Here is a 26,852-nt window from a genome sequence, read left to right as displayed (position 1 = left end):
TACTTTTTCAAAACAGTTTATTGCATTGTATATTTGGTACCTCTTATGTGTTTGACAACAAGGGTATTAACTTTACAACTGAAATAAAGAAGAAGCAGATCTGGTTCTGGAAAAAAAAATAATTGGCCCCCATTCTGAAAAGGTACAAAGTCTGGGGCTTGTCTGAAATTGGTGAGCGAGAAATATTCTCTTTTAGAAAGACAGGGCTTCAAGTATTACAAAAAACCTTACTGTGGAAAAGATCCAGAGGTATCATTATATTAATATGCAGATTAGGCATCTGCATACATACGGTTAGGACAGCCTGCAGAGGAACCTGACTGCCGATTCTTTTTTTGACATGAAAAATGATCAAGAAAAAGGAACAGTTCTCCTCCTGAGCAGTTCTTTTATTTCACGCCACTTATTCACTGTGACATTCTGTGTGCGGGGCAGGAGTTTGCAAAGAATTCAGTATGGTTGACAAATGCCTGCTTTTTTTTAAACTAAGATATCTGCTGATGACTATAATATTCAATAAAATTCCGTCTCTTTTGAGTCCGACAAACAGAGAAAAGGAAACCGTAATATACTGCGATACTGAAATTGTTCAAAAGATGCAGCTTTATCATACACCACCAACTTTGCTTTTTAGCCCTACAGAAGGTGAACCGATGCATTTGCCACTCATACTGTACTCCAAGTAACCTTCTTCCTCCGGAAATGTGGTAAAGTCTTCTTAGCTTCCTTCTCAGCCATCTGTGTAGCTCCAGCAGCACAGCTTGTCAATTCACCTAACCAAAGCCCTGCCGTTCCTTTACTGGTTGTGCTCAGAATCCAGTGCTAAACAGCATTAACTGCTTTCCAAGATAAAACAGTGATCGCCTTTTCAATTTAGCTTTGAGTGTTTTTGGCACGCACCTACCCTGTTATTTGTAACAGCCTCTATAATTTTTTCTAGTTTTTTTTATAAATTATTTTTAAAAACACGGGAAGCAGACGTTAGGATGCGGCAGACAACAGGACTGCTAACACCTCATAGAATCACCCATTCCTTTTCGTCTCCAGAGATTCATTTTATTTTCGCTTAGAAGTAGTCATCAGCAAGATTAAAAAAATGTAAAATGGCCATTTTTTTTCTCTTCTCCCCCCCCCCCTCCCGATACAATTGCCGTTTTAGTCCTTATCTGAATAGAAACTTTGACGCAGTACTGCAGGTGCATGACAAAAACCTTGGCTGTGGTGCTCAGAAATGGTGGCTGGGCTCCCTCGAGTCCCTATCTCAGTCTCACATGTCATTGGCCAGTTCCTCGGGCTCGGCCGAGACGTCTCCGTTCACCGTGACCTTCATGTTCTCCTCGTAGCCCGGGGGCATGAACGCCAGCGTGTAGGGAAAGATCTTGTGACAGTCTGCTCTGTAGGTCTCGGCTATTTCCTTGCCGTCTCCCAGGCTGCCGTTGCGCAGGCTTTCCAACACCTCTGTGCAGATCTAGAGGCGAGACAGAGAAACGCCTGTTTTTCACGCGGGACACCAACACCAGGCAGGTGAAGCACATGCAGCCACGTTCCCAGCTTCCGAGAGCAACCCGGGAATTTTAAAACACCCGCAAACACACGCCTGAGCCAAAAAATCTTGAACATTCTGTTCAGTTTTACCGGAAATGTCTTTGAAGTGTTTTGCCGTGAACGAATCCTGTCAAAATGCATAATGTCTGAATGAAATCGGATGAAAAGCTCTTATTTTTTCAAAAAAAGTGAGCTAGCTTCACTGCTCGTCTTAGACAGCCACTGCTCTGGGAAACTTCAGATCCTCAAAGGCTAGAGATCTAGGAAAAAGTGGTAATTTATATCACTTAACTTAATTAATTCAGTTACCAGAAGCTCAGCAGGAAGGAAAGCTCTATGGGATCAGAGATGCAAACTGCTTTAAATGCATCTCTTGACTCATTTGTTCATGCTGACACACAGTGTCACAAGTCTGAAGTATGGTGCAGCTAGATACACCTCTGGCTGTATCCAATCCTGTTTTAGAGCACTGTATTCTTACTGTCACTTACTTGGCCCCCCAATTATTCTCTTCGCTAGTCACTTCATTCTCATGACAGAATATTTGTTATGGGAGGCCAGAAATGACCCTTCTGAGCAAAGCAATAACGAGTTTCAAAATTTTCTTTTTGGAATACAGGACACCTGTCCTTCAACTATAAAATGGAGACTCAGTCATTAAAATAGTGGAAAAAGACTTAGACAGATCCCTCTCTTGCCTAACTTCAATCATCCTCCCAAGCAGTATGCCTAATCCTGTGAAGGTTGCCCACTTTTGCTTGGACTTGGAAAAACAGGTTAATATGCATTACACTATATACTCATGTAGAAAGTGCTTTTTTGGCCATGACAAAGCCAAGGATGAAAATGCAACTATTTTATTAAGTTGTACACACTTGCTTTGTCACTCCTCTGTGTTCACTGTTCTTACCTGAATGGTCCTATTGTTCAGGGACTCATCCAGAGCAGTGGCAAGTTCTACAGCCTTCTTCCCAGTGGAAGAGTCCAGATAGTACATCATCTTGGCAGCTGGAAGAGAAGACATCAGTAGTGTTTATTAGCGGAGTTACAATCCGGTCTATAAGCTACTACTACAGGAAAATACAAAACAGAGAGGGATTCAAAAATAAGTCCAAGTTCAAAGAGAAAAACCTATAAAAGAACATGGGGTATTTACATTATAAAAAATACACTGACAAATTAAAGGAAATCCCTGTGAGCTTCCAATAATAATGTTTATATTAGCTTGAAACTGTTTACGTCTGTGATAGTTCAAGACTACGCTGCCTACATTGTGAATACAGAAGGATGCACCAGCACATATACAGGTATATACATGTAGGGTCTTAATGTTAACTCCAAAACTGTTAGAAGTGGACATAAAGACTTCCACCTCTATTCCACTGTTCACATAACAATTCAGTGGCTGAAACTCTACTGTTGTGCCAAATGATCCATGTTTTGCAATTCTTCAAATAATCCAAGCTTTCCTAAGTGAACACAGTGTGATTTGAAACTATCCAGGCATTTTGAGGCATTCTGGGACACAAGGATTATTTTAAACAAATCCCAATCTTACCTGCTACTCTGTGTGGGATTGAGTTGGAGTGCTTGCTGAGGAGAGCTTCGTTAAAACTCTTCGCATTGGTGTCTCCGAATAGCCTCTTGATCTCCTGCTTCAGGACTGTGCGCACTGCCTCCGCCAAGTCTTTGCTCTCCAACACTGTGAGAAGAAGAGGGCTTTAATAATATTCTCTGTGGAAAACCTGTGATATTCCCCTTAAACACATAGTGAACCACAACTTACCTGCTTTAAAAAAGCGAACTAAACACTGGTGGAGCCAGGGATGATCAGGATCAATAGCAAATGCCCTCTTTACTGACTGCAGCATAAGCAAGAACTTCTCTACATAAAAAACAAAAAGGAAAGCAAAGTTATACAAATACAATAATGTTCCCAACATAAAATAAAAAAAAAACATTTAGGTGCACAATGCTACCTTTTAAGCAAATATGTTATACTGAAAATTCATATTTAAGTCTTAATGTGCTGTATTCCACAACTACTCATCTGTTATTGTCAAATAGTGCATTCAAATAAAAAAATTGAACGTTTCTTTAAAACTTTTCTTCCCAATAAAGATAGCATCTACACTCTCATATATGTCAATCAAGCCTGCACTCCAGATTCATCAACCCATTACCGTCACTGCAGCTATCAGAAATGTCAGACCCTGGGTAAGTGTATGTGTTCTTGTGTGGGAGCAAGCTACCATCGAAAAGAATCGTCATTTTGGTTATAATGAAGACAGCAGGAAAAAGGCACCCATAAAGCTGGCCTATGATTTCTTTGAGCCGAGAAAGCGAGGGTTTGGTCATCACAGACTGAGATGTGTAAAACAGCATGACATTTGTTCAGGGTATGGTGAAAATATACAGTATTTTTCACTTTTCTGTAACCTGGATTTTCATGTGCTGTATCTAGATAAATTAGAATAAGTAGTATATGTTCTAGCAAAAAAAAAAAGACCCAGCATGTGATTCCAAATTCGTATGTGGGCTCAAACAGCTTCACATAGCCTTTGAAGACTCTACCGCCCGATTTAGAAATTACTGAATCCTCTTTCTTTGACAATAAATATAATAGTATGCATTCATAAAATGTGTTTCAGCCCAAAGGATCCCAGAACCAACTGGGTGATGCACAGAAACATTCACATACCAGCAGCCCTACAATGAAGTAGACCAGCTGGAGATGTGAGAGTTCTTTACCAGTTGAGTATAAGGGATAACGTGAGACAGAACAGTCTGACCAAACCCATAGTAGCATTAGCCAGGACATAGGTGTTACATTCTCACTCTTACAAACAGTGCCATGGAATCTTTAATGACCAAGTATTCAGGACATTTGTTTCAAGTTTCATCAGAAGGATGGTACCTCCTACAGCACAGTGACCCCAGCCATTATACTGGTTTGATCATTCTTGTGAAGCAGCTAGAGGACCAGCACTATGTAAATCAGTAACCTGGCTTCCTTGGAAATCAGAGATCTTGCTTAGCTTCTGAGATCTGACATGGTCTGGCTAGAAGTTGGTAATGTTGTAGCCACCTTTAAGTGTATACGGTTACATAAAAACAGGCTATAAATTTAAGTAGGTAAAATTATTAAAAGCCCTTATAAAATATGTAAAGCTGTGCTTTTTCTCAGCCTCACCTCTGGTACTGCTTGTATTATGCCTTCTGCTCACACAGACAGAACTCAATACATCACAACAAAATACACTTCATCTGGCAAGACACACTACTATCACTCCAATTTACAGCCAGAGAGGCATGGAACAATTTAAGCCCATTCTTACCTTTTCTGAAATATATCTCAAATGCCAGAAGGTGAGTTTCTATTTTATTCTTCACTAAGTTCTTCAAAGGAGTCAAGAATTTAACCGCTTCTTCCAGTGGATTTTCTACCTGTCAAGTCAGAAAGTGACTGTAAATTGTTAAGGAGAAAAAACAGAGACCAATACGTCTATTTCTATGGATAAAAATATTTTAAACCATTCTCTATTTCTAATAGTGGCACTAGTATAATGGTCTTAAAACTAGTTAATGGTGCCTTTCTTCTTTAGCTACCCTCTCTTTCCTAATACAATGACAGCCATAATAAGAAGAATAAGTCTCCATGCTGAGAATGAAGAACATTTTTACCTTATTAAGCTGAAAGTGTTTATTCTTCAGGTAGCAGGTTTACTACCTTGTTAAATGTTTGAACACTTTGGCTATTCTCAGACAAGCACCTGCACTAATATTATTCATCCTTTTACTATTCTTTAAAGAAGGTGGACTGTACTACCCAATAAATACAGTGCTGTGAAAAAGGTGTGTGTTTTCGACATATTTGCATGTATGGATATTTGATCTTCATTTCAACAATACTGATAGATAAAGGTGATCTAATTTAACAAATAACAATGAAAAATATTCTTTGCAATCACTTATTCAACAAAAAAAAGTCAGAAATGCTGTGGACAAAATAAATAAACCCCCTAACTTAAATAGGAAATTGCATTTCTGCTGATTTAAATAGTACAAATGAGTGCATAATGTGATTTTTCAGTGTTATTTTTAAAAATTAGACTGCTTTTATCTATCAGTATTGTTGAAATGACGAACAAATATCCTTTTGTCCAAAAATGTAAACGAACCTCTTCATGGGGCGTACTTACTTCACACCACTGTGTAAAGAACTTATTATTTGTATAAATACCGTGTCCTATCTCTTAAATATGGCATTCTCTACATTGCAATGCTCAAAATAATAAACACCTAACTGGAACAATCCACTTTCTATAAAATCTTAAAAAATGCATTCATTGCAAAAAAACGTTTTATGGCAAGACAAGAGACCTGTAGTCAGAAAGCTCTTCATGTGATACAACTAAGAGGCGACCTGGGTTCTTATGGATATACGGGTTTCTGACGATCTGTGGCCACTCTCAAGCACACTTCTCAAGCCTCCTCCTCCTGCCCAGATCGCACCTTGGCCAGTTTCTCGGGTATGAGCTCTTCCTTGGGTCCCCCGATCTCCTCGTCATCATCTTCCTTCTTCTTCTTCTGGTTCTTCAGCTGCTTCTCCTTCTCTGCGTTCTTCTTCTCCTCCTCCAGCTGAGCCTTCTTCTGCGCTCGCCGCTGCTTGTTCCTCAGTTTCTTCAGCTCTTTATCCGACAGGTTGGCTGCCAAACAAGAATAATAAGGAGAATGATGCCACAGTCCGTGTCTTGTCTTGGAATTTTACGTTTTGTGGCGCATAACTGTTTGAATCACCCATTTTTAAAACACGTTTTTGAATGGATTTTTACTTTCAGTTGCAATTTTCTTTTCTGCTCAAGCTTTCTCTCTGAGAAACAAAAAGCAGCCTTATCATGAGTTAACTTAATAAAATGTTTCAAGCTATATATATAAAGCAATGATAGAATGATGTTAAATCCAACACTGAAAATCCTGTGAATAAAGTAAAACTAAGCCACTGGATGACTTGTTACTGCCACTGCACACTAATTAATTATTTAATGATCTTCTAGTCAAGTTGTTTCTAGCTACAATTTAGGATCAGTGTTTTAGTGTTTGTCACGCCTTTTTTGCGAGTAATCAAGTCAGGTGGGTGCTTTAAATTAAGAATGAATAACAGCCTTATTTTTCATTTAAAAGTACAACTGGGGCTCCTAAGTGACCAAAAGGGTAAAATTGCTTGCTTCTAGCACACATTGGACTCTGTTCCAAAGCTAGAAATCACAGCTTCTGGCCTGGGTCATGTCACTAGCCAGTGGTAACCAGACGTCCCCAATTAGGGCTCACACCTGGCACAGTTCTGTTTTTTTTCTTTTGCTCATAGGCAAGTGTGTAATCCAAGACTCTTGACTCCCAGTAAAGCAGTGTGCACCCTATGACCTCCAAGACACCTGCAGGCTAGCAGTAATCTCAATAAGGGGCACACCCCTCCCCTAGTTACCATTAAAGATTTTGTCCTTACCCGTATCGGCCTCCAGCTCCTTGTTCTCATCAGTCAGGGGGTTGTCATGGAGGGTGAGGTAAATTTCAATGGCCGTTTTGGCCGCTTTGAAGTAGAACGGGTGCATACGCAGCACATCCTCCAGCTTGAGCAGATCGACATACGACCGCAGCGTCATCTTCCTCATGCAGTACGTGTGGAAGTCAAACTGGTCATCTGTGATCTCCACAAAATGCTGGACAGCACAAAGATACAACAAGAGGAAATGAATTACTCATTTCATTTATTTATTTAGGGTTGTGCTTTAAAGTTCCTCGTATTGTTAACTATTTGTGAAGATTGAAAAAAAAAGAACTGAATTCATTAAATACATCAGGACATTTGCTTGTAGCACTTAGTTAAGAGGCTAGGATCCAATGGCTGGTAATTTAATCTGTAAATTTTGTATACTTATCATTTACGCCCGTGGTTCTCAAACTGTGATACGCGTACCACGACGCCCCCAGGTGGTAGGCCAGATGACCCTGTAAATTTGTTGTGTGCACTGAAAAATTGGGACGGGATTTCTTTTTTTCTAATAAAATTAGTTTATGTGTCAAATACACAGCGTACGTACTTAGTTACAACGACACAGCGCGCGCTTATACTTGAATGGACACAAGGTCTACTATGTAATTCTATACCATTGTATAGGAATGCATGCTACGAACTTATGTGGCCAGTTTTATTGAAAACAGTTGTCTTTAGCAAATAGGGAGATAGGAAAATGTGCAGGATTTTGGAACACTGCCAGTTTTCTAAGCACAGGATAGCATGATAGATAACAGAAAAATATTTAAGGACTTTTCCAGGTTAATTTGAAAAAAATACACCAGAGTGGTCCATTGATATAGTGCAACTTTTCACTTAGTTGTCACGAGCACAATAACTAGCTGACGACACGACACGGGTAAAGCATTGTTGTTGTTTCGCCACAATAAACATTGATCTATTGTCTGTCCACCTGCTCGTGTTGGGTTTTAATCAACTATACTATGTAGTCTACAGGTAGTCCAACTGTTTTTCTCCCTTTCTCGAATCTTCCGTTGACTATCCCATGTTTCAATACGGAACGCAACTGTCAGAGTTGGTGTGGATTGGACCCATTATCGCTTACACTATGCTTTCGCTGCGCTGACGTGTCGCTTCTGGTGTGAATTCGGGGTATCTAGTAGAATTATGGATATGGCGGATGATGTCAAAAGTACGTTGACAGAGCACGTTAAGATGAGCAGATGCTTTTCACTGCAATTAGACGAGTCTGTAGATGTTGTTGATTTGGCCAATTTGCTCGTTTACACTAGATACGAGTTTGAGGGCACGTCCCATGAGGACTTTCTGTTCTGTAAGCCCCTACCAACAGGAACTACAGGAGAGCACATATTTCAGCTTCTGAATTAATTTATGGAAGAGAATGGCATTGACTGGAAAAAACACGTCAGAGTTTGTATAGAGTGATGACAGGCAGACACAGCGGTGTAGTTGCACGAATTAGAGAGGGGTTGCTCCAGATATGAAATGGACGCACTGCAGCAGCCACCGCGAGGCCTTGGCAGTCAAGAAAATGCCTGAGGATTTAAAATCTTAGACTGTGCTGTCAAAGTTGTGAATTGTATCAAGGCTCGACCAATGAATTCACATCTGCTTTGCTCAACTAAACAGGCTCACCCCTCTAACTGAAATGGTAAGTGCTCAGTGCTATTTTTATTATACGTGTGTGTGTGAGTGTATGTGCGTGCACGCTTATGTTGGTCATTGAGATTTTCTGTGGTTCCTATGAGAAGATGACTTGTAGGTGCCACTTGGATGTTTTGGTTTGACCAGGGGTGGTACTTGGTCCAAAAGGTTTGAGAACCACTGATTTACACCAAACAGTAGTAGAAAGTCCAAATCTATTGCTATTTCAAATACTTTAAACTGGCACTTTCTTTTACTGGAAATGAAGGCAAAAGATCACAAAAATTCACTCTTGAAAGATGAAGAAATTAATTGGCACCGTAGCTGTGCAGATGAACCTACCCTTTCAATCTCATGGCACTTCTTCAGAGCTTCCCCGTATTTGTTCATGGACTTGTAGGCCAGCGCACATTCTGTCTGGAACCACATGCACTGCATCTCGTTGAGATTCTCCACTGCTGAGGCGCCTTCCTGAGGAGGAGAGGGAAAGGAGGACTCATTGAGAACCAGTCCCATTCCTGACCGATCTCACCATTGGAACAGGTCTTTATTTGTTCTAAAACCCTTCTTCGCACTTAAAAAAATACACCAACTTTAAAACCCAATCAAAAATAAGATCCTTCCAATTTCTGCAAAAAAACTATGACACTATAAAAAAAATAAAAACTGTAGTCACCTATCTGTACAAGCATGCACACACAAGCGTTGTATAAAATGCGAAGAGAATGGCCCCCTACCCTTGTAAACTTGCAGCACATCTCCTCAGCTTCCTTCACCATGTTGGCCTTCAGCATGTACTTGGCGCACTTGGAGTTGATAAACCTGTCCGCGGTGTCCAATGCCTGGGCCTCATCCATCCACCGCGCTGCTTCCTTGATATTGCCAGCGTGCTGTCAGAGACATAAAGACATATTAAGAAACACTACCTCCACAACTACACCCTGTGTTTTGGCCAAGAAATGGATCGCTTCAGTTTGCTTTATAAATTAAATTGCAATTAATACATTCAGGGACAATGTACAACTTAGAAACACGGCATTAGGAATTACTGTCGGGTAGTTTTATCAGTAGGCTACATAAGGCACCTGTCAGGATAGTTATTACACATGACTCATCAATACGAATCTGTATTATACATATAGGAAAGAAATATATGAGAACTTAATGTTACATATCAGAGGGGGTATATAAATGTTTAATATCTCATACAACCCCATTCTTTTGGATAAGACGATAAGCATTCTTTTTAGCATCTACTCAACCATGCCTCCTTTTTTTGGCTTTGAGGTAGGCAACTATACCAATAAAGGCAGGGCAACTGTATCAATTTCAAACTAAGACTCAGTCATGGTAAATAAATCATTAAGCGACCCTTATTGGGTATAGGACATAGGAAAATTAGGTCTCAAGACAATACAGGGAACAGGTCAGAGAACAAAGAAAGACAAGAGAAGAATCTGAGCTATGAAAAGACTCTTCTTTTGGGTAGACCAGAGAGTAACATCACTTCCAGTAATGCGAACACCGAAGAGACCGACCTAGATTTTATGTAAGAGACTGTTGGCTTGAATTTGTGGAAAAAGTTATTGTGGACAAGCTAAAGAAAGCTTATTTAGATCTGCAGTATTTTAAACAAGTCAAAGGGTAACCATTTGTTTAGCATTATTATTAGTGAGTGATTAAGCCCTGCACAAAGCTGTGTATTTACTACACAGTTATTGTGCCAAAGTTGCAAGACTGATTTCTGTTCATTTCTGTAATGTGCTTTTAAGCATTCCACTCACTATTGCCTCCAAGTGCAGGGTGTGAAATTGTTAACTTAAATGCTCGCAAGACAAGCTGGTGTTAGGTCCTCATTCCTATTTTTTAGAACCTCCTTTATTATTTATATCAACAAGGTAAAAAATATTAAAAACAAAACAGAACAAAAAGAAATTCCTCTGTCATTTTATTACCTTGTATATTTTGGCTTTGATAAGGAAGAGCTCTATGAGAGTTGGTGTACTTTCAATAGCAGCATTAATATACTCTAATGCCAGGGCCTGCTCGCCAATCTGATCATAATGCTGGGCTAGGAAGTACTGCACCCACAGCAAAGTAGTAGGGGGCTCTTCTTTACCGTCATCTGCAAAACAAAAATGTGATTTAGTTTACGATAACCATAACAATGATACAACATCTTTGAAACTGTGACTATCAACGCTTTTTCCAGACGTTTTCTGCTATTTCATCCTTAGTGTATACCATGAATTCAAAAAGGAGATTGAGATAAAGTGGCTTGAAAAATAAAATCACATTTGAAGAGGCAGAACTAAGATCATACCAAATGAATCCATGACATTTATAAAGGTTACAAGGTTAATAACTTTAAGATGAGATGTCAGACACACAAAACGGGCTTCTCTTTATTAAAAAATAACAGGTGATTCTAAATGTATTAGCATAATTATCTCATACGCTTGTAAAACTGGAACCTAAATCTTAATTTCTTATTTTTTTGTGCAATATCTGTACAGTGTTTCTGCAAAAATGTAAGCCCCCACTGTATAATGAAACATCCAAGTTACAGAGACCCTTGCTGATGTTTATTGCAGTCCCAGACAAATATATGGGCACCTTCCAGCTATACCTATAAATCATCTATTTCAAAGGTGAAGTTGCAGATGAAAGAGTTGCCATATCCTGTATGAACCTTTATTACTACATTGAATCGCATTCAGCCTACAATGTCCTCCTATCAGTCCTCATATCATTACATACTCTAAGCTACCCAGCCATGTTGTTGAAATTGACATCTGGGCTTCTTTCATGAAACAACTGGATGTAATCCTCTGATCATTTATCTTCTTACCACCAAATAAGAAAGATACGCACCAAATGGCCACCCAATGAGAAACAAAAATATGCTACAACAAAGACATACAAATTAATTTCTCCACCCTGAATTGATCTATGCCTTTAAAACTGTTTGGTTTCAGTTTGTGAAATACAGAAAAGGGATTGAAGCTGGGAGATTGAGTTATCCATTTATTTCTCACGATGCCACTTAATTAACAATTCTCGGAATTAAATTTGCTTTGGAACATAGGCATGCTAGAATGTCAATTGTTTGCAAAATTTGAACCTGCCTGGCAACAGAACCTCAGTGTTTGGCCAAAATGTTCAGGTAAGTGTTGGAATTCAAGATGACCCCATATCTTCAAAAAAGCTCCAGGACTCACAGATGTAAAACTATGCGAACACTCACCAGACCCCACCAGTCCATATTTCACAGTGGTCATAAGCATTTTCTCAACAAGAGCATTATTTGTCTTGCACCAAAGGCGGATGAATGTGTCTCAATTTTTCTTTCATGTGACCATACGACACAGTTCCAATTATCGTTAAGACAGAGCTTGGCAAATCTGAGTCATCTTCATAATGGGGGTTCGTCCTTACAACCTACTCATGAATGTCGCTTTCAAGCCAATGACATCAAATAACAGTTCTGACACTTTTCTATCTGCTAGATACAATCTGTATTGGAGAATGCGGGCTTTTGATTTATAGCTGCTTCCTGAACCACTTGTCTCATGGTTCATGGTGGTGAGATTTATCACTACACATGTATCCTTAATAATGGACGCTACCGCGGAAGGCGGTAGATTTAGCTTTTTGTGGCTTCTGTTATAACAAACCCCGACAGGTGGAGGTCAAAACCCATTTGCCTGCAGCCTTTGGTGAGCTCACTAACAAGGATGATGCACACTTGTAATGAATGTCTCCCACGTGTTACCTCCTTTTATGCCTCAGGGAAACAGGAAACCTTCAGTGGTCTCTATATGGTTCAACTGAACTTGCCAAAGAGCAGAAAAATATCTGCAGATTTTTGCTGGATTTTATTTCTACCAGTACTGTACTGGGATGTGAATAAATGTGACCCCTGTACATTCTGGAATTTGATTATAACAAATATGACTGCTCTGTGCAACGCGTTTACAGAGATTTTTTAGGAACAACTTATACAATTGCTAACTTGATCTACTAAACAATGGTTTTTGTTCCTATTTCCTCAGAAGTATGCGTGGATCTAGAGGGCACTGCACATGTTGGAGTTAAGAGTCAAAAATATATTTAGTAAGATTTAAACATGTTTAAACAATGTTTAAACATTTAAACCACAACTGCTTAGGTCAAATATTTCACACATTAATCATAACTAAAAAGGTGACAAAAATGATCCTGCCAGTTTTGGTGACTGATTTTAATTAGCCTTTTCATTTAAGGTTAATTTAACAAACCTTATTTGAAGGACCCCAAACAATCACCATCTCCAATAACCTGGCAGTTTTTGCAAAACTTGAGTTAGAATTTGTTCTTATTCACAACCATAAACATAAAAAATAAATCAGCAACATATTCATATTTAAAAACCCTTCTCTTGACTTACCATTTTGATTGAACATTCGGCAGCTATTTAAAGTTGTTTCATAACCAACTACCAGTTCTTCTATTATTGATACCTGCAAAAGCCAAAAAAACACTTTTTAGACATTTACAAAATCTAAAAGGACCAAACAAAATTTTCACATAATCAATGGAAAAAACAAATTGTGAATTTCAGATTTCATGTAAAAGCAAGTTAGCAAGCTAAATAGTTTAAATAGATTTAAGAAATTAATTAAAAAATGAACTTTAGCAAATTTAATCAGTATACATTTTCTAAATTTATAAGGTAAAATGTAACCATTACTACTTAGACACAAATTCTAAACAGTTAACAACTCACTGTAGTCACAAAGTTTTTAAAAACCACCACATAAAATAGAGAAACAAAGCAAAGGCTGATTCTGCATTTGTGCAGGTGTCTCCTTTATCCCAGATCAGCCTGTTTACATATTTTCAATTAATGTTTTAGATAACACAAATATGTTACACGGTGTACAATAATTTTCATGAAGGATGAAACAAACAGCAGCTTTCAGACTTGACTGAAATCCCTTGATTTCAAATATTGCCTTCAAGGCCCTTACCTTTTCTTTGTCGTGGTATAGAGACTTCAACGTCGTAAAAACTGGAGGACAGCCTTTGCTGAAATTCATTCTTAAATATTTATCCAAGCATTCCCTAAATTTTTCACCTAATCAAAGAGAAAAACAACTGAGCAGAATTAGCAATTCCATTAACACTACCAAAATTATAAAGTCTTACTAATTCTTAAAACATTTTTTTAAATGAGGTCCTCGGTCACAAAGATTCAGTAAACATCTACACAGGAACAGTCATAAATGATTAGGTGCGTGTTGTCCCAAAGGTGAGTACCTCTTATGTAGACGCTTAAAATAATTAGCACATCATTAAAACAGTTATCTGTATCTAATTAAGACTCTCATGTAACTTAAGTACAGTTCATCTGAACAGAGTTATTATTAGAATAATGCATGTGAATGGACTGGGAATCTAAACGCAAAAGTGTGGTACACTTTGACCCACTACACTGACTAAAGGATGAGGCAGAGATTGAGAATGTATTCGGACATGTAGAAGATACGGCGTGCATAAGCAATCGTTTTTGAGAAGAACATAACATACATTTATCGTTGCATATCATTTGCATAATGCAGAATGTATTTAGTATATTCGGTCCATTTGTGCACTTGTACAGTATGCATGCACCTGTAAGGATCATATAAGCTTTAACATAACTATATTCGTCAATATTGTATACATTTTCTTGACCATTTAGCTGACTGCTACACCTAGCTCATGTGCCAATTTTGTGTTGGTCTCTGATGTCTAAAAATGCACTGTAATGTAAAAATTAGCTTGAAATTCAAAATTGCAAAAAGCTACCTTACATTACAAGTCAACTCTATCATTAAACACTTAGCTGTTTCAATACTAGAATGAATAAAGACAAAGATTGGACAAACAATCACAACACCCAAATGACGTACCCGATAAAAAGTTTAAAGGCAGTCTCCTAGGCACCAAGCCTTTAGGATATTTAACCCAGGCCTCTTCATAGATTTTCTGCTTTTCTTCTACACTTGCTGAAAAAAAAAACATACATTTTAGAAAACAAATTAATGAATCTAATGGCTCACGAATTTACATTTTATTTACCCAGTGGGTGAAATGCAACAAAACACTAAAAGATAACCATAACATTCTCTCTAGAAACACGAACAGTCTGTGTTCTTAAGGCAGCTGTTGGTGAAAAGGAGTCTAGTAGCTGATTCTTCAAACTCAAAACAAGCACACAGCAATCAATTAATACTACAGTCAAGTAGCTTGCTTTCTTAGGTCTCAGCCAGTTGTGGGATTGTGTACAGTGAAAATCTAAAATTACAATTTAAGGCTGTGGATCATCACTGTACTTGAGAGCCGGCAATGCCAATCAGAACTTTCATGCAAGAGCAATGTCTAAAGACCATGACTGAATTTTATTAAAAGCACATTTGAAACATACAATCTTAATACTACATACACACATGATGGATCAATATTAAAGAGTTCACAAAACATGCAAAAAGGGGGCTGTGTGAAATACTGATGTTTGCAAACATCTCAAATATTTGTCCTGAGTGACAGTTCAAAGAGGGCTAACCTTCTAAACTCTATAACCAGGCACCCAACCTTTCTGTATTTCAAAGTTAAATGTATATTAAACTGCACATTGATAATCAGGTGGTTTCACATCAATTTGGTTTCACACAAAGCATTGAAATCCTAACACACACAGACTATTATACTCATCTGTTAGATCTGGAGGGAGCACTTTACTAATTAAACATTTTTTTATGTCAAAGGCAGATAACTGCAGTGGTGGCAAATGATTATTATGGGATATTATTTTAACAGTGCAAAACCAATTTCTTTTAAAAATTGCAACTGAATTGAAATATTAAATATTATGGCAAACAGCCCTCAACTGATACAGACTGTACAGAGGTACACACTGTGTAAAAAGAGAAGCTCTCAAAGATGCTCATTCAGCCCTTAGGTTGGCCTGATCAGTTGGACTTTACCAGTTCAAGCTTGGGCTTGTCATTCAGCAGCTGTGATCCATACTCTTCAAGCACTACTTCCCCATTGGCTGAATACCTCCAAGACTGGGTGGGTTCAAGCCAGCCAAGTTAACCTTGAACCTGTCTTGCATTAACGACCGATGTGATTCGAACAGTGTGTTTGAACGGATAGGCAATATGGAACGGTTTTTAAGACTAGATGGTCAAAATCTCTTTAGAACTGGTAAGAGCACCGTGGAAAGTAAAGGTCAGTTTATTAGCAATGGGTGTGTACAAAGAAAAAAAAATGGTTACCATTTATCTTCAGATGGATTCTTTAGAACTGTCAAATAAATGTTCTAAAAAGACAGGACAGATACGGCTTCTGTGGCATGTCAGGGTTTTGTATATCTCTGCTTTGGAAAAAGTCAACCTGAGCTCTTTCTAAACCCTTCTGCTTCATCAGCAATAACATTAATTCTTTCACCAAAATATTCTTCTTCTTTCCCCCAAACCACGTGTGCTCTTTCATACCAGGTTTGACCTTCACAATGGGCAGACCTTTGCTGCACAACGTGATTAAGCTTTTCCTTCTGCATCACTTCAAAACAAGACACAGCTGAATGCACCTGGTGAAGGAGCTCTTACCAGGTTTAAGGGCCTTCTCTAGGCCATGGTAGTAGGACCAGTTCTCTGGGTTGCGCTCCTGTAGCCTGCGGTATACGTCTGCTGCCTCCTCCAATCTGTCCAGTTTCAACAGTAGGATCCCTACAAGGCAGGACCACATAAGTAGGGCTTTGTTAGACACAACCATCAGATTGCACTGCATTTGCATTGCTCTCAGTACCTTAAGGGGCTAAATATTGTAAAATGCAAGTTGGAGTTTAGCATTCACTCCAAAAACAGTCTGGGGATATTATAAGACAAGATGAACCTCAGTGATGTTATATCATTACACAACCCAGACAAACCTCTCCAAATTGTGTCTTATAGAATACCTTTTGTCTCCTCCACCGCCAGCTTGTCACAGATCTGTTTCTCATAAGTGGTGAGGTGCTCGAGAGCTTCTTTGTAAAGGCCGGCTTCTCGAAGAACTTGGTTTTGATATAGCAGCAGCTCACTGTACTCATAATCCACTTTATCAGGAGACGTCTGGGAAAAAAAATACATGAACTGATTAAGAGATGGAGAAACTGCAACAGTCACTGGAAATAAGGAATTAATTTGGGGATTACAGCAGAAAGAAAAAAATATTTGAGGAGATCACTGCCAACAGAGAGTGATCCACACAAAGCCTGGAAGATTCCCACAAAAGTGAGTAAGAGCTTTCCATTTCCATTTCTTTTCATGTTTTTATTTTCTGAATTGAGCATTTAAATATATTTTTTTTAAGTCAACAGGCCCTTAACTGTGTTTTTAAACTAGGGCTAATACAAAAATAGAGCAAATGGACTAGTGAGTTCTGTTAACTTATCTTCACTGACCTAAGATCTGATGTTAAAGAGAACGAAAACAACAATTCAAGGAAAGAGCATCTTATCAGGAGAGCTACAGATATGCTGTGCCATTGTGCTGTTTTAAGTGCTTATTGAAATACTGGGGGGGACGGACCTCTTTGAAGGTATGTGCCCTTGCAGTTTGTGACTACACAGCTAATATTTAAATACTTTAAATCAGAATGCCCTTTTGCTGAACAAGTTAAGGAAGGCAGAATGCCGTCGTCTAAGCACAATACTATCACTTGTTTTCAAGTTGGCGCAAAAACCCTACAAATAGAAAACGGAAATCGGTTAAAAATACATCAGTACGTCAGCACTGAAGTCTACAGTTTTGCTAAAGGACAGAAAAGAAAGGGGCAATTAAATCAGGGCCCCTTGGCAATTGTGAGTCAGTAATAGCCCCACTCCTGCACCCTGCACTTTTATATGACCTCAATCTGCGTCGACAGCTGCTTTGTTTCTTTGCCGACTAATTCTCTGGTCTCTAGTTCACCCTATGGAACTCAGAGGGCACAATGCTCATCACAGACATCCGTGATGTATGCAACTTCTGTGTAACCAGTAGGTAACTTCTGCTGTAATTAACCTGTGCTGCTCAAAATATCAGGGAGACTAATTCATAATGGATTTACTAAGCTTTTGGAATACAAATACAAAAATATTCTGAACAATATTGTTTTTGTGGAAACAAAAGGAAAAAAACAGGTAAACAAAAGTAGACTGTATACAGAAAAGGGGGGCCGAGAAACCTAGCTAATCAGAGAAGTAAAGATGCCGGAGATCACAAAGTATCTGGCCCTGCTGTCCCAGTTTCTGTGCTCATAAAACATAATCTAGTAATGTCAGGCTTCCAAGCGTATGGAACAACATAGCAAGTCCTGTGGTTGAAGTTGAAAACCCGTTTTCCTCTATGAAACAGCTGAACAAGATTCTCAATTAGCAAACAGCAACCAAATTTCTGAGCAAAAACTCATTTTCTATTTCATATGACTCCTGCTTTTGGCAAAGCAGGTCAGGTACACTTCGTAACAAAGAAGGTTACACCAAAATAACACTGTAAATCAATGTTTCTCATAGACCATCCTTTACAGCTAAATCTAAATCATGTATAAATCAACCTTCAGTACAATTCAAGCTTTATTACCTCCTAGGGAGAACTTTTTTGTGGCAGATATCAACACAACAAAAACAAAGAGGAGAACAATATTTCAGGAGATAAAAGCTTCATTTTATATAAAGTAATTGCAGAGAGGATGTCTGATTTCCTAAGCCTAATTCCATTACTCCTTGGGGCACAGGGGTGTCTCCCAGATGGGAGGGGTGTAAATTCACAGAGAAGGGGGGTGAGCCGCACACTCTATAATACTTTGGAAACCTTTTATGTAGAGGGTATCTAGGTCAACCTGACTTGCCCCAATGATCAGTAGTATCATTTTCAAGGACACCTATTTCTTTAAAATTGGAAGTGTCTCTTGGCTTTATGGCAACAACCCCTGAAAGGCGTGGGAGAAAGAAAGACCTGTGGACAACCCTCCTCTGACAGGCCGGCCCGTGCTTTGACATTCTGTAAGATGCCTGACAGGAGGCGCTAGAGGTTCCAACTCAACTCTGAATTACTGGTCTAAATGCAAACACAGCAACCAAAACGCATAACCCCAAAATCCACATGCCCCAGCTCTAAGAAATGTTTAACGAACACAAAGTGTTTTTCAGTAATGAAAATTCAGAGCCCCTTGTTACCTGTTGCGTTTTTCTGAATTCTTCTAAAATCTTTGCAGCCATTTCATAGTCTTCCAAAAGGTGATATGCTATTGCATAGCCAATCCACGAGGCTCTCTGTGCCGGCCGCAGCTGAAGCAGCTGGTACCTGGTTTCCTGCCAAATTCCAAAATTAAATAAAACAATGACATCAAACCTCAGCATTATAAAATCAATCAATTTATTTACTCTACCACCTTTCGCAAACAGTTGGCCACACAGTGCTTTACAGAATTTTACAGACGTTGGCAATATTGCTGGGGCTCCCAGGGTCCCATGACTGCCACCCTACAGGTAATGGGACTGTGGTAAATAAATTACAGTTTTGGACAAATATACACTACAATTACCTGATATGCAATGAATTGTTGGCTATTGTTTATGGTTTGGGTCAGATCATCTGAAAAATAACATTTATGCCTAAGAAAACAAAATTAAGATTTTGCCTTAGAAAATTTTCAAAGATGGGGAACCCATTTACCCTCTTTTCCCAAAGAAAAGGAACTGCAAAGAGAAGGAAAAAATAAAACAGAAAACACATTTATGTGTGACTGTGTGGAGATGTTTAAAATTCTACAGCACTGAGCATAGTTAATGCTGATTATTTCCGGCTGATCACCAGATACCAGGATACCCGAGCACAGCACTTAAGTGGAAATGGAGCAGAAGAACTGGAACATATGAGGAATGGACTGTAAATTCAATCAACCAAGACTTCAAATGTAGAAAGAAAATTAGTCGAGTGTTTATACTCACATATTAGCTGCTTGCATCAGCTGTTACTACATGAGGCATGTTTTTCACTAACCAGGTGTTGTACTGACTAATTTAATACCCCTTAACTTGTTTCAATGGAAAGCAAAATTCTGATAATAAAAATTTAACTAAATATTTAAGAAGCCTGTGAGCACAAGATAATGCCATATAGAGGATAGAGGACGAAGGTCAATGGGAATTCTAATAGAGCAGCAACAAACGAATATTTTAATAACCGATTATTCAGGCGAATATTACAACGCTTAATTGATTAATCGGCTTAGCAGAAAATTATAGCTGTGTAAATGAGAAAGGCTGTGACAAATAATGTTTGGCATTGTTCAGTTGCCATATACTTTTATTCAATAGAAGAATGAAAAACCCCAAACTCTGAAAAAGTTTCAACTTAAGTTCATTAACATCTTCTTACTTCTTACAGCATTCTTTCACTCTTAAATTTCAGGAAAATACTTTTCTTCTTTTTTGTACAAAAACAAAATTCAAAATAATGTTCAGAGTATAAAATAAAAGCGGACTAAAAAGTTCAAAGTTCAAAATAAACTTCAAATAAGTCACTTGTAATCCAACTGTGTACTCAGCACAGCAAGTAAGTAATATTTTGATTGACTGTAGGATTTGCTAATATGAGCTGTGGTGATGAACATTGATCAATAATAAACATGTAGATTATCTCTCGGCTGCAGTATCATTTAACTGGGTTAACACCGTAGTCTATTCTGATCGTATTTTTATTTTACAAGATGAGCTATATATGACGGAAGTTCACGTGATGAATGAATGGATTTACAGTGTAAGCTATTTGTTTTTAGCCTAAATCATTTTACATAACCCAATCGATGGAACGCTATCACAGGGTGAGTTGCTGATTGTTAAACAATATTTCAAATAGACAAATGAGTTGGAGCTTGTGGTACTGTATTTCGCCATTGCTAAATACTTATTATTTAGCAGAAGCCCATTCTAATTACCTGTAAAATTTGATAGGATATGGTGAGCTTCAGTGATTTTGGTAAGGGTAGCTCCTTCTGTTAACTACTCTGACCGTTCGAACAACGGGTAACTCATCCTGAGCAGGTAGCTCAGTTTGTCAGAACACTGCCCTCGCCACCGAACACAATGCATTTGCACGCATGTTGTACTGCAATGGAATCCTAAATCAACCTTGCATATTCTGCATGTTACGGTTTTATATTTTAAGAAAATGTTCCCAAACTTTTCTTCTTTTTGAACTTTCTGCCATTATTGTTGTTTTGTTTTTTTAACATGTTCTATAGTTACGATGGTCTAGCCACATTGCTGCCCTCTTCAGGTTAAGACATTAACTCGCTGGAGATTGGAGGCCCTTTTGAAAATGTAAGCGAAAAATCGACAACGGAAACATTTTTCAACAATTTTTTGTCGGCATTGTCGACAATATCGAATAATCGTTACAGCCCTAAATTCTGACCCTATCTTTACACTGCCAGTCCAAGACCTAAGTAAAAGGGACAAAATATTACTGAAAAACCATCAAAATGGAAAACAAATCTCCTACATTTAATTGCATCGTTTAATTCAAAAACTGTATTCCTAGAAAAAAAAAAACGAAATGTAGGCAAATGGAATAAAGAATATCACACGGCATATTTTTATTGCAAAGAGAGTTAAATGATTTATTGAGTAATGCTAAAAATATATTGCTGTGATATTTGGGGGTCAAATATCTAACAATTTCTATGCAAAGATCTGGATTTTAAAATGGTCTATTATTCAGACAGTCTGAAAATAAAGAGGTTTCTGGGCTCTATGGTGAATTTGTCATTCCCCGCTAAAACTGCACTGCTCTGACAGTTTCTCAAATTAGTTATTTTTCTCATTTACTTGACTCTCATTCTGCTTCTACTACCATGTTCTGGACAGACCAGGGGTCGCTATTTATCCCCAAGGACGTGACTACACACTCCTTTAGCACTTCAGTTCAGTTGTTTGTAAAAGTTATGGGAATGCTTTTAATGAAGAAATTCTCACAGTGCAAATGATTAATTTCAGACTTTTGAAGGCCTAATTCTTAGAAGTACATACAGAATAGAGTACATACAAAATATAAGTACATACAAAAAGTTTACATACAGAAATGTCTTTACAGAGGTATACTAGCAGTAGAAAGATGAGACTCTGAAAAGCCTGTAAGGTTGGCTTCAGGGGAGAGCGAGATATGGTGGCTCAGGAGTGCACATCTCATTTTAAAAGATGTTAGGAAGGCGTCCAAGGGACTGTGTGTTCCAACGGCCTCCCATGTTCTTTTGCTGATAAGGGCTTTTGTACGTTGGAGAGTATATCAGATTCATGTAACAACGTTGCAGAGGCTACTGCTCTTCTGTCAGCACTCACCCTGTAACCCTCAAGGTCCCTCATCTGAATCTGCAGCAGGGAGAGGTCCCTCAGAATCTGGAGATTGTCTTTGTCCCATTTCAGTGCATTTCTGTAACATTTGATAGCTTCATCATACTTCTTGTCTGACCTTTGCAGTAGGCCGTAGACATGCCAACCTGAGAAACCTGGTAAAGGAAAATACACTCCCCAAAACAGCACACGGTATGAGGGAAGACTGAACTGGAAGGGTGGGGGGCAACCTTTAATAAAAACATTCCATTATTTTCCTTAATATGGTATAAAAGAGGAGTGAATATTCAGTGCTTTTGAAACCCTACTAAACAAGGGTAAATGGGATGCAGGTAAAATGTTCCAATATCACATTAATACTGTTTTCCAGCAGACGACGCAGAATCTAATCTGGGATAAAATATGCTGAGGTGGTCTTAATCCTCTTTATGAAAAACCTGCTCTGCCAGCTTTATACAGAGGGATGAGGGAAAGGTGAAGGTAGGTGAGGCAGAGCTACACAGCCAACATAATCCTTGTTTGCTGTTACAGCATACAGAAAACTCAATTTTCATACCAATCCCTGCTTTTTTCCTGAACACTATCCAGACATTGTGGATGTGGTGTTATTCTTGCTACAGGAAAAGCAAAATACCTGCAAATAATATGGATACAAACTGATGCATCTCAAGTGTATTAAAATGGATTGGGAGTGAGTCAAGAAACTGCTAGATGAATTCTGTTCGTTATTGACCATGATGGGGTCAACGCCAGCGATGTACAATTCAACGGAGAGCATATTACAACTCTGAACCAATTACCTGTGGTATATGGACAGCTATGACAAATGAAACTTTATGGAATATGTACTAAGGGGAGTGATAGATGGGTTTTCAAGTTAAAGTATCTATATGAAAGCCCATAATACCAACTGTGATGCCAAATTTGTTTTTGCCTGCAACAATAAGTATAATGAAAGCTGGGGGTGTTGCTATTTGACAAAGCAACTTGAGTGCAGAACTTTGCACCCACCTGCCAAGAATTTGGCATATCATATTCTAACACCTGTGCTCCCCTAGTAATGTATTTCAGTGATGTTCCTTACAGCAATTGCAAAATGTACCGCAGTGGAAAACCAGGGCAACCAACTGAATATGGCAAATATATTTCTCTTTAAGAGATACACCACCTTTTTTCCATTTGGAATTTACTAAGATGATGAAATGCATATATAGCACTTTTCTGGACACTCCACTCAAAGCGCTTTACAGGTAGTGGGGACTCCCCTCCACCACCACCAATGTGTAGCATCCACCTGGATGATGCGATGGCAGCCATAGTGCGCCAGAACACTCACCACACATCAGCTATCAATGGGGAGGAGACCAGAGTAATGAAGCCAATTCATAGACGGGGATTATTAGGAGGCCATGATTGGTAAGGGCCAATGGGAAGTGTGGCCAGGATGCCGGGGTTACACCCCTACTCTTTTCGAGAAACACCCCGGGATTTTTAATGACCACAGAGAGTCAGGACCTTGGTTTTACATCTTATCCAAAGGACAGTGCCGTTTTATAGTATAGTGTCCCTGTCACTATAATGGAGAATTAGGTCCCACACAGACCACAGGGTGAGTGCCCCCTACTGGCCCACTAACACCACTTCCACCAGCAACCTTAGTTTTTCCCAGGAGTTCTCCCATTCAGGTACTGACCAGGCTCACACCTCCTTTGCTTCAGTGGGTTGCCAGTTGTGAGCTGCAGGGTGATATGGCTGCTAGCAAATACATTTTGTTATTCTTAGAAGAACATATCATTGAACAAATGTTTTGTTTTTGGTATCTTGCTATGCAAAGTGAGAATGGATCGTTGCCTTTGCTTGATGCCATTCATTGAATCCATTCTTGATAAATGGAGAATCTTGTACCTATTTTTTTTACAAAAGGTTAGTCTTTCATAATTTAAGTTGAACTAAGAGAACTTGTCTAACTAGGATGCTGCCATAGAGGTTCTGTGTACAACCTACTATTTAACAAAATAATACTTAAAAACAGTAATGCATCCCTCTATTTAAAACAGGTTCAATGTTTTTACTAAAAATAAAAGCCAAAAACCAGAAATGTTTACAGGATTCATTTCTGTTGACTAAAATCACCCAAGTGTGAGGCAGCATGACACCCTTTGGTCATGGATGTATTACACTTCAAATTAGAAAATACAAGCAAGAGAATGCTACGTGGGACAGAGCTCCATTGGTTTATAAGCCCACCACAGTTAAATACCTTGTCACCAGCCAGTGTCTGGGTAAATCGAACAATTCAGAGTAGGAAAAGTAACTGTGCTTTTGAGCACTTTTAGTCACAAGTGCACAATGAAGCTTGAATATTAGTCCAGACCAGAAAGACAACACCACAATGGCTTGCTACAAACTGAGCTCGTATAAAGGAAGTAAAATTAAACAGAGGAAGGCTACTAAACTCTGGTACCTTCCTAGATTTGTAATGAAAACACCCAAATAAATGACGAGAGGGCCATCTTAAACCACTCGATGCTAGAAGCAGGAGATTCCAGAGAAAGTGGGAGCTGGATGGTGTCGCAGACAGCAAAGATGCTCAGCTCTCGAGCTCTTGAAAAGGATACATACGTGACTCTTGAGATCATTGCGCAGGCCTCGTCTTACCAACTCATATGCTTCCTCCTTCTTGCCCAGGCAGTTCAAGGTTAAACCCTTCATTGCTAGAGTCTCTGAAAAAGGAAAACATTGCAATTTATTAATCAGAGTAAACATCCATAGCAGTCTGAAATTATGTTATAAGGGCAATAAAGCAATTCCTATTAAATATCCGATTAAAGCAAAACTGAAAGGGAAACAGCCTTCAGTACAGATTTAAAAAGTACAGACAACAGTCACAGTAAAACCATCCATAAAAAGCAAAAAAAATACACAAAATATAATGTATCTCAAGAACCAAAAGTGGCCACACAATTTCACTTAATCTAAATTTTAGATATTGGAGTCATTTAGATATTTCCTCTGGATTGCCCAGCTCATGCCATAACAACTTTCTTCCATGTTCTATTTTGATCCTGATAAGCACTCTGAAGATACAGTTCAGCAAAAAAATGCACAATGGATTTGTCGATTTTCATGAAAGTTGAAGGTGACATTCTTGTTAAAGTCAACAAGTCAAGGTGATGACATTTAAAATCACTGTAAGATATCTTTAATTTTAGTATCTGTCGTATGAAGTTGAAGGGAAGCATCTGCCCTCCTTTGATCACTAACTAAATATGCCGTTACCATGGAGCTGACCTTGCAATTTTCATGACGCAACATAAAAATCACATGAAAATCATCAGCATTAGAAAACTGATGTTGAAATTCAACTTGGAAAACCATCAAAATCAAAGGACTGTAAGTCAACAGTGTCATGGAATACAGGGCAATACTGATTAATCAAATGCAGTCCTTGAAAAATGAAAAGTAAGTCTTTTCAAAATGTTAGTTTTGTATTAAAATGGCAAAAACAGATTTTAAATTATAATTATCAGAAAATGTATGACCCTAACTATTTGACTGTGACTCTTAAAAATAACATCGCAAACCCATTGTATCAATAAGAAGAAAAGATTCAGTATATCAATTTTTCAATTCTCTGCAGAAATGGTTTACATAAATTCTTCAGCCTTGCTGTTTAACATCATAGGTAACATGCCAGTAGAGTCTGCGAAAGGCTGACATTGCTAATTTTCCATCAAGACACAAAGGCATTTTGACAGTGCTGAGTAACAAATTTAAGCTGCAGAAGGATCCGTTTCTTTCCTTAGAAGCAAAATACCGGAAGCTTTTTTCCATTTGACTGTCAAGTCATCATATACCTACAGAGCTAATTTTAAGAACCACACTCTTGCCTCAAACGTATGTGTGGATAACCACTAATTAAAGAAACCTGTAGATCCTGAAAAGGCATTTCTCTTTACCAGATTAATCATCAGCTAGCAGCAACTATAAATCTCCTGTTTTGGTCAAAACTATGTTTACCTACCTCCATGCTCAGCAAACTTGGGGTTAGAAAGGATCTGTTTACAGAACTTCAGGCCATTTCTGTACTGCTTGTGTTCATAACATCTCTGCAAAAAACAGGAAGAACAAAAACATTAATTGCAGCAAGACAGCAGTAAAAAGGCAAGAAAGAGTTTGAAGAACATTAAGAACTACCACAAGTATCCAAGTGTGCTTATCTTGCAATAATAAGTATTCAGCATTTCCCCATATTTAATAATACTTACTGTGACTCCTATTTTATAGTGCTTTGAAATCCTTTTGGATCCTTTTTTACATTCCATAAAGGACCCATTTCAATCACCGCTGATGTACAGCTGCCACCTGGGTGACCTGTAGCCCCACTAGACAGCAGAAACTTAAATTAACAGCTTCTCCTATAGCACTGTGACGCAGTCACCATACTGGAGCAGTGGCTTGGGAATTTCAGACCAGATGGAAGAGCGCCACCTATTGGTCCACTAACCAATGCTGCTGCTACTTATAGCAGCAACCTGATTTTCCTTGCAGATCCATCCAGATCCATCATTGAGATTTAGCTCAACCTTGACTTTTCTCCTGAAATATTAAGAGATCAGCTTACAGGGTGGTCAATTTGCTGTTCAATTTATCTTATTGATAATGAATCCTAAGTACCACAAAAAATATTCTGTATAACTT

At 38.5% G+C, this 26,852-nt stretch overlaps 1 protein-coding gene across 1 annotated transcript in view; it reads right to left on the bottom strand.

Moving 5' to 3' along the window:
* naa15a (N-alpha-acetyltransferase 15, NatA auxiliary subunit a) overlaps window positions 1-26,852 on the bottom strand; it is a 35,669-nt gene continuing 8,817 nt past the window's right edge. Inside the window, exons 2-20 of the mRNA XM_006629621.3 lie at window positions 26,176-26,260; window positions 24,770-24,874; window positions 22,140-22,297; window positions 18,975-19,109; window positions 16,734-16,887; window positions 16,384-16,503; window positions 14,683-14,778; window positions 13,759-13,865; window positions 13,176-13,248; window positions 10,702-10,871; window positions 9,484-9,636; window positions 9,089-9,217; window positions 7,052-7,265; window positions 6,061-6,254; window positions 4,884-4,992; window positions 3,332-3,430; window positions 3,104-3,247; window positions 2,456-2,553; window positions 1-1,468 (exon numbers count right to left, since the gene is read on the bottom strand). Of these exons, the coding sequence (XP_006629684.1) occupies window positions 1,268-1,468; window positions 2,456-2,553; window positions 3,104-3,247; window positions 3,332-3,430; window positions 4,884-4,992; window positions 6,061-6,254; window positions 7,052-7,265; window positions 9,089-9,217; window positions 9,484-9,636; window positions 10,702-10,871; window positions 13,176-13,248; window positions 13,759-13,865; window positions 14,683-14,778; window positions 16,384-16,503; window positions 16,734-16,887; window positions 18,975-19,109; window positions 22,140-22,297; window positions 24,770-24,874; window positions 26,176-26,260 (2,544 nt within the window). The 3' untranslated portion in view covers window positions 1-1,267. The remainder of the gene's footprint in view (window positions 1,469-2,455; window positions 2,554-3,103; window positions 3,248-3,331; window positions 3,431-4,883; window positions 4,993-6,060; window positions 6,255-7,051; window positions 7,266-9,088; window positions 9,218-9,483; window positions 9,637-10,701; window positions 10,872-13,175; window positions 13,249-13,758; window positions 13,866-14,682; window positions 14,779-16,383; window positions 16,504-16,733; window positions 16,888-18,974; window positions 19,110-22,139; window positions 22,298-24,769; window positions 24,875-26,175; window positions 26,261-26,852) is intronic.

The sequence above is a fragment of the Lepisosteus oculatus genome, chromosome 1, assembly GCF_040954835.1.
Source record: "Lepisosteus oculatus isolate fLepOcu1 chromosome 1, fLepOcu1.hap2, whole genome shotgun sequence".
Lineage (NCBI taxonomy): Eukaryota > Metazoa > Chordata > Actinopteri > Semionotiformes > Lepisosteidae > Lepisosteus > Lepisosteus oculatus.
The sequence above is the reverse complement of the archived record's forward strand: the minus strand, read 5'-3'. Positions and strand labels throughout refer to the sequence as shown.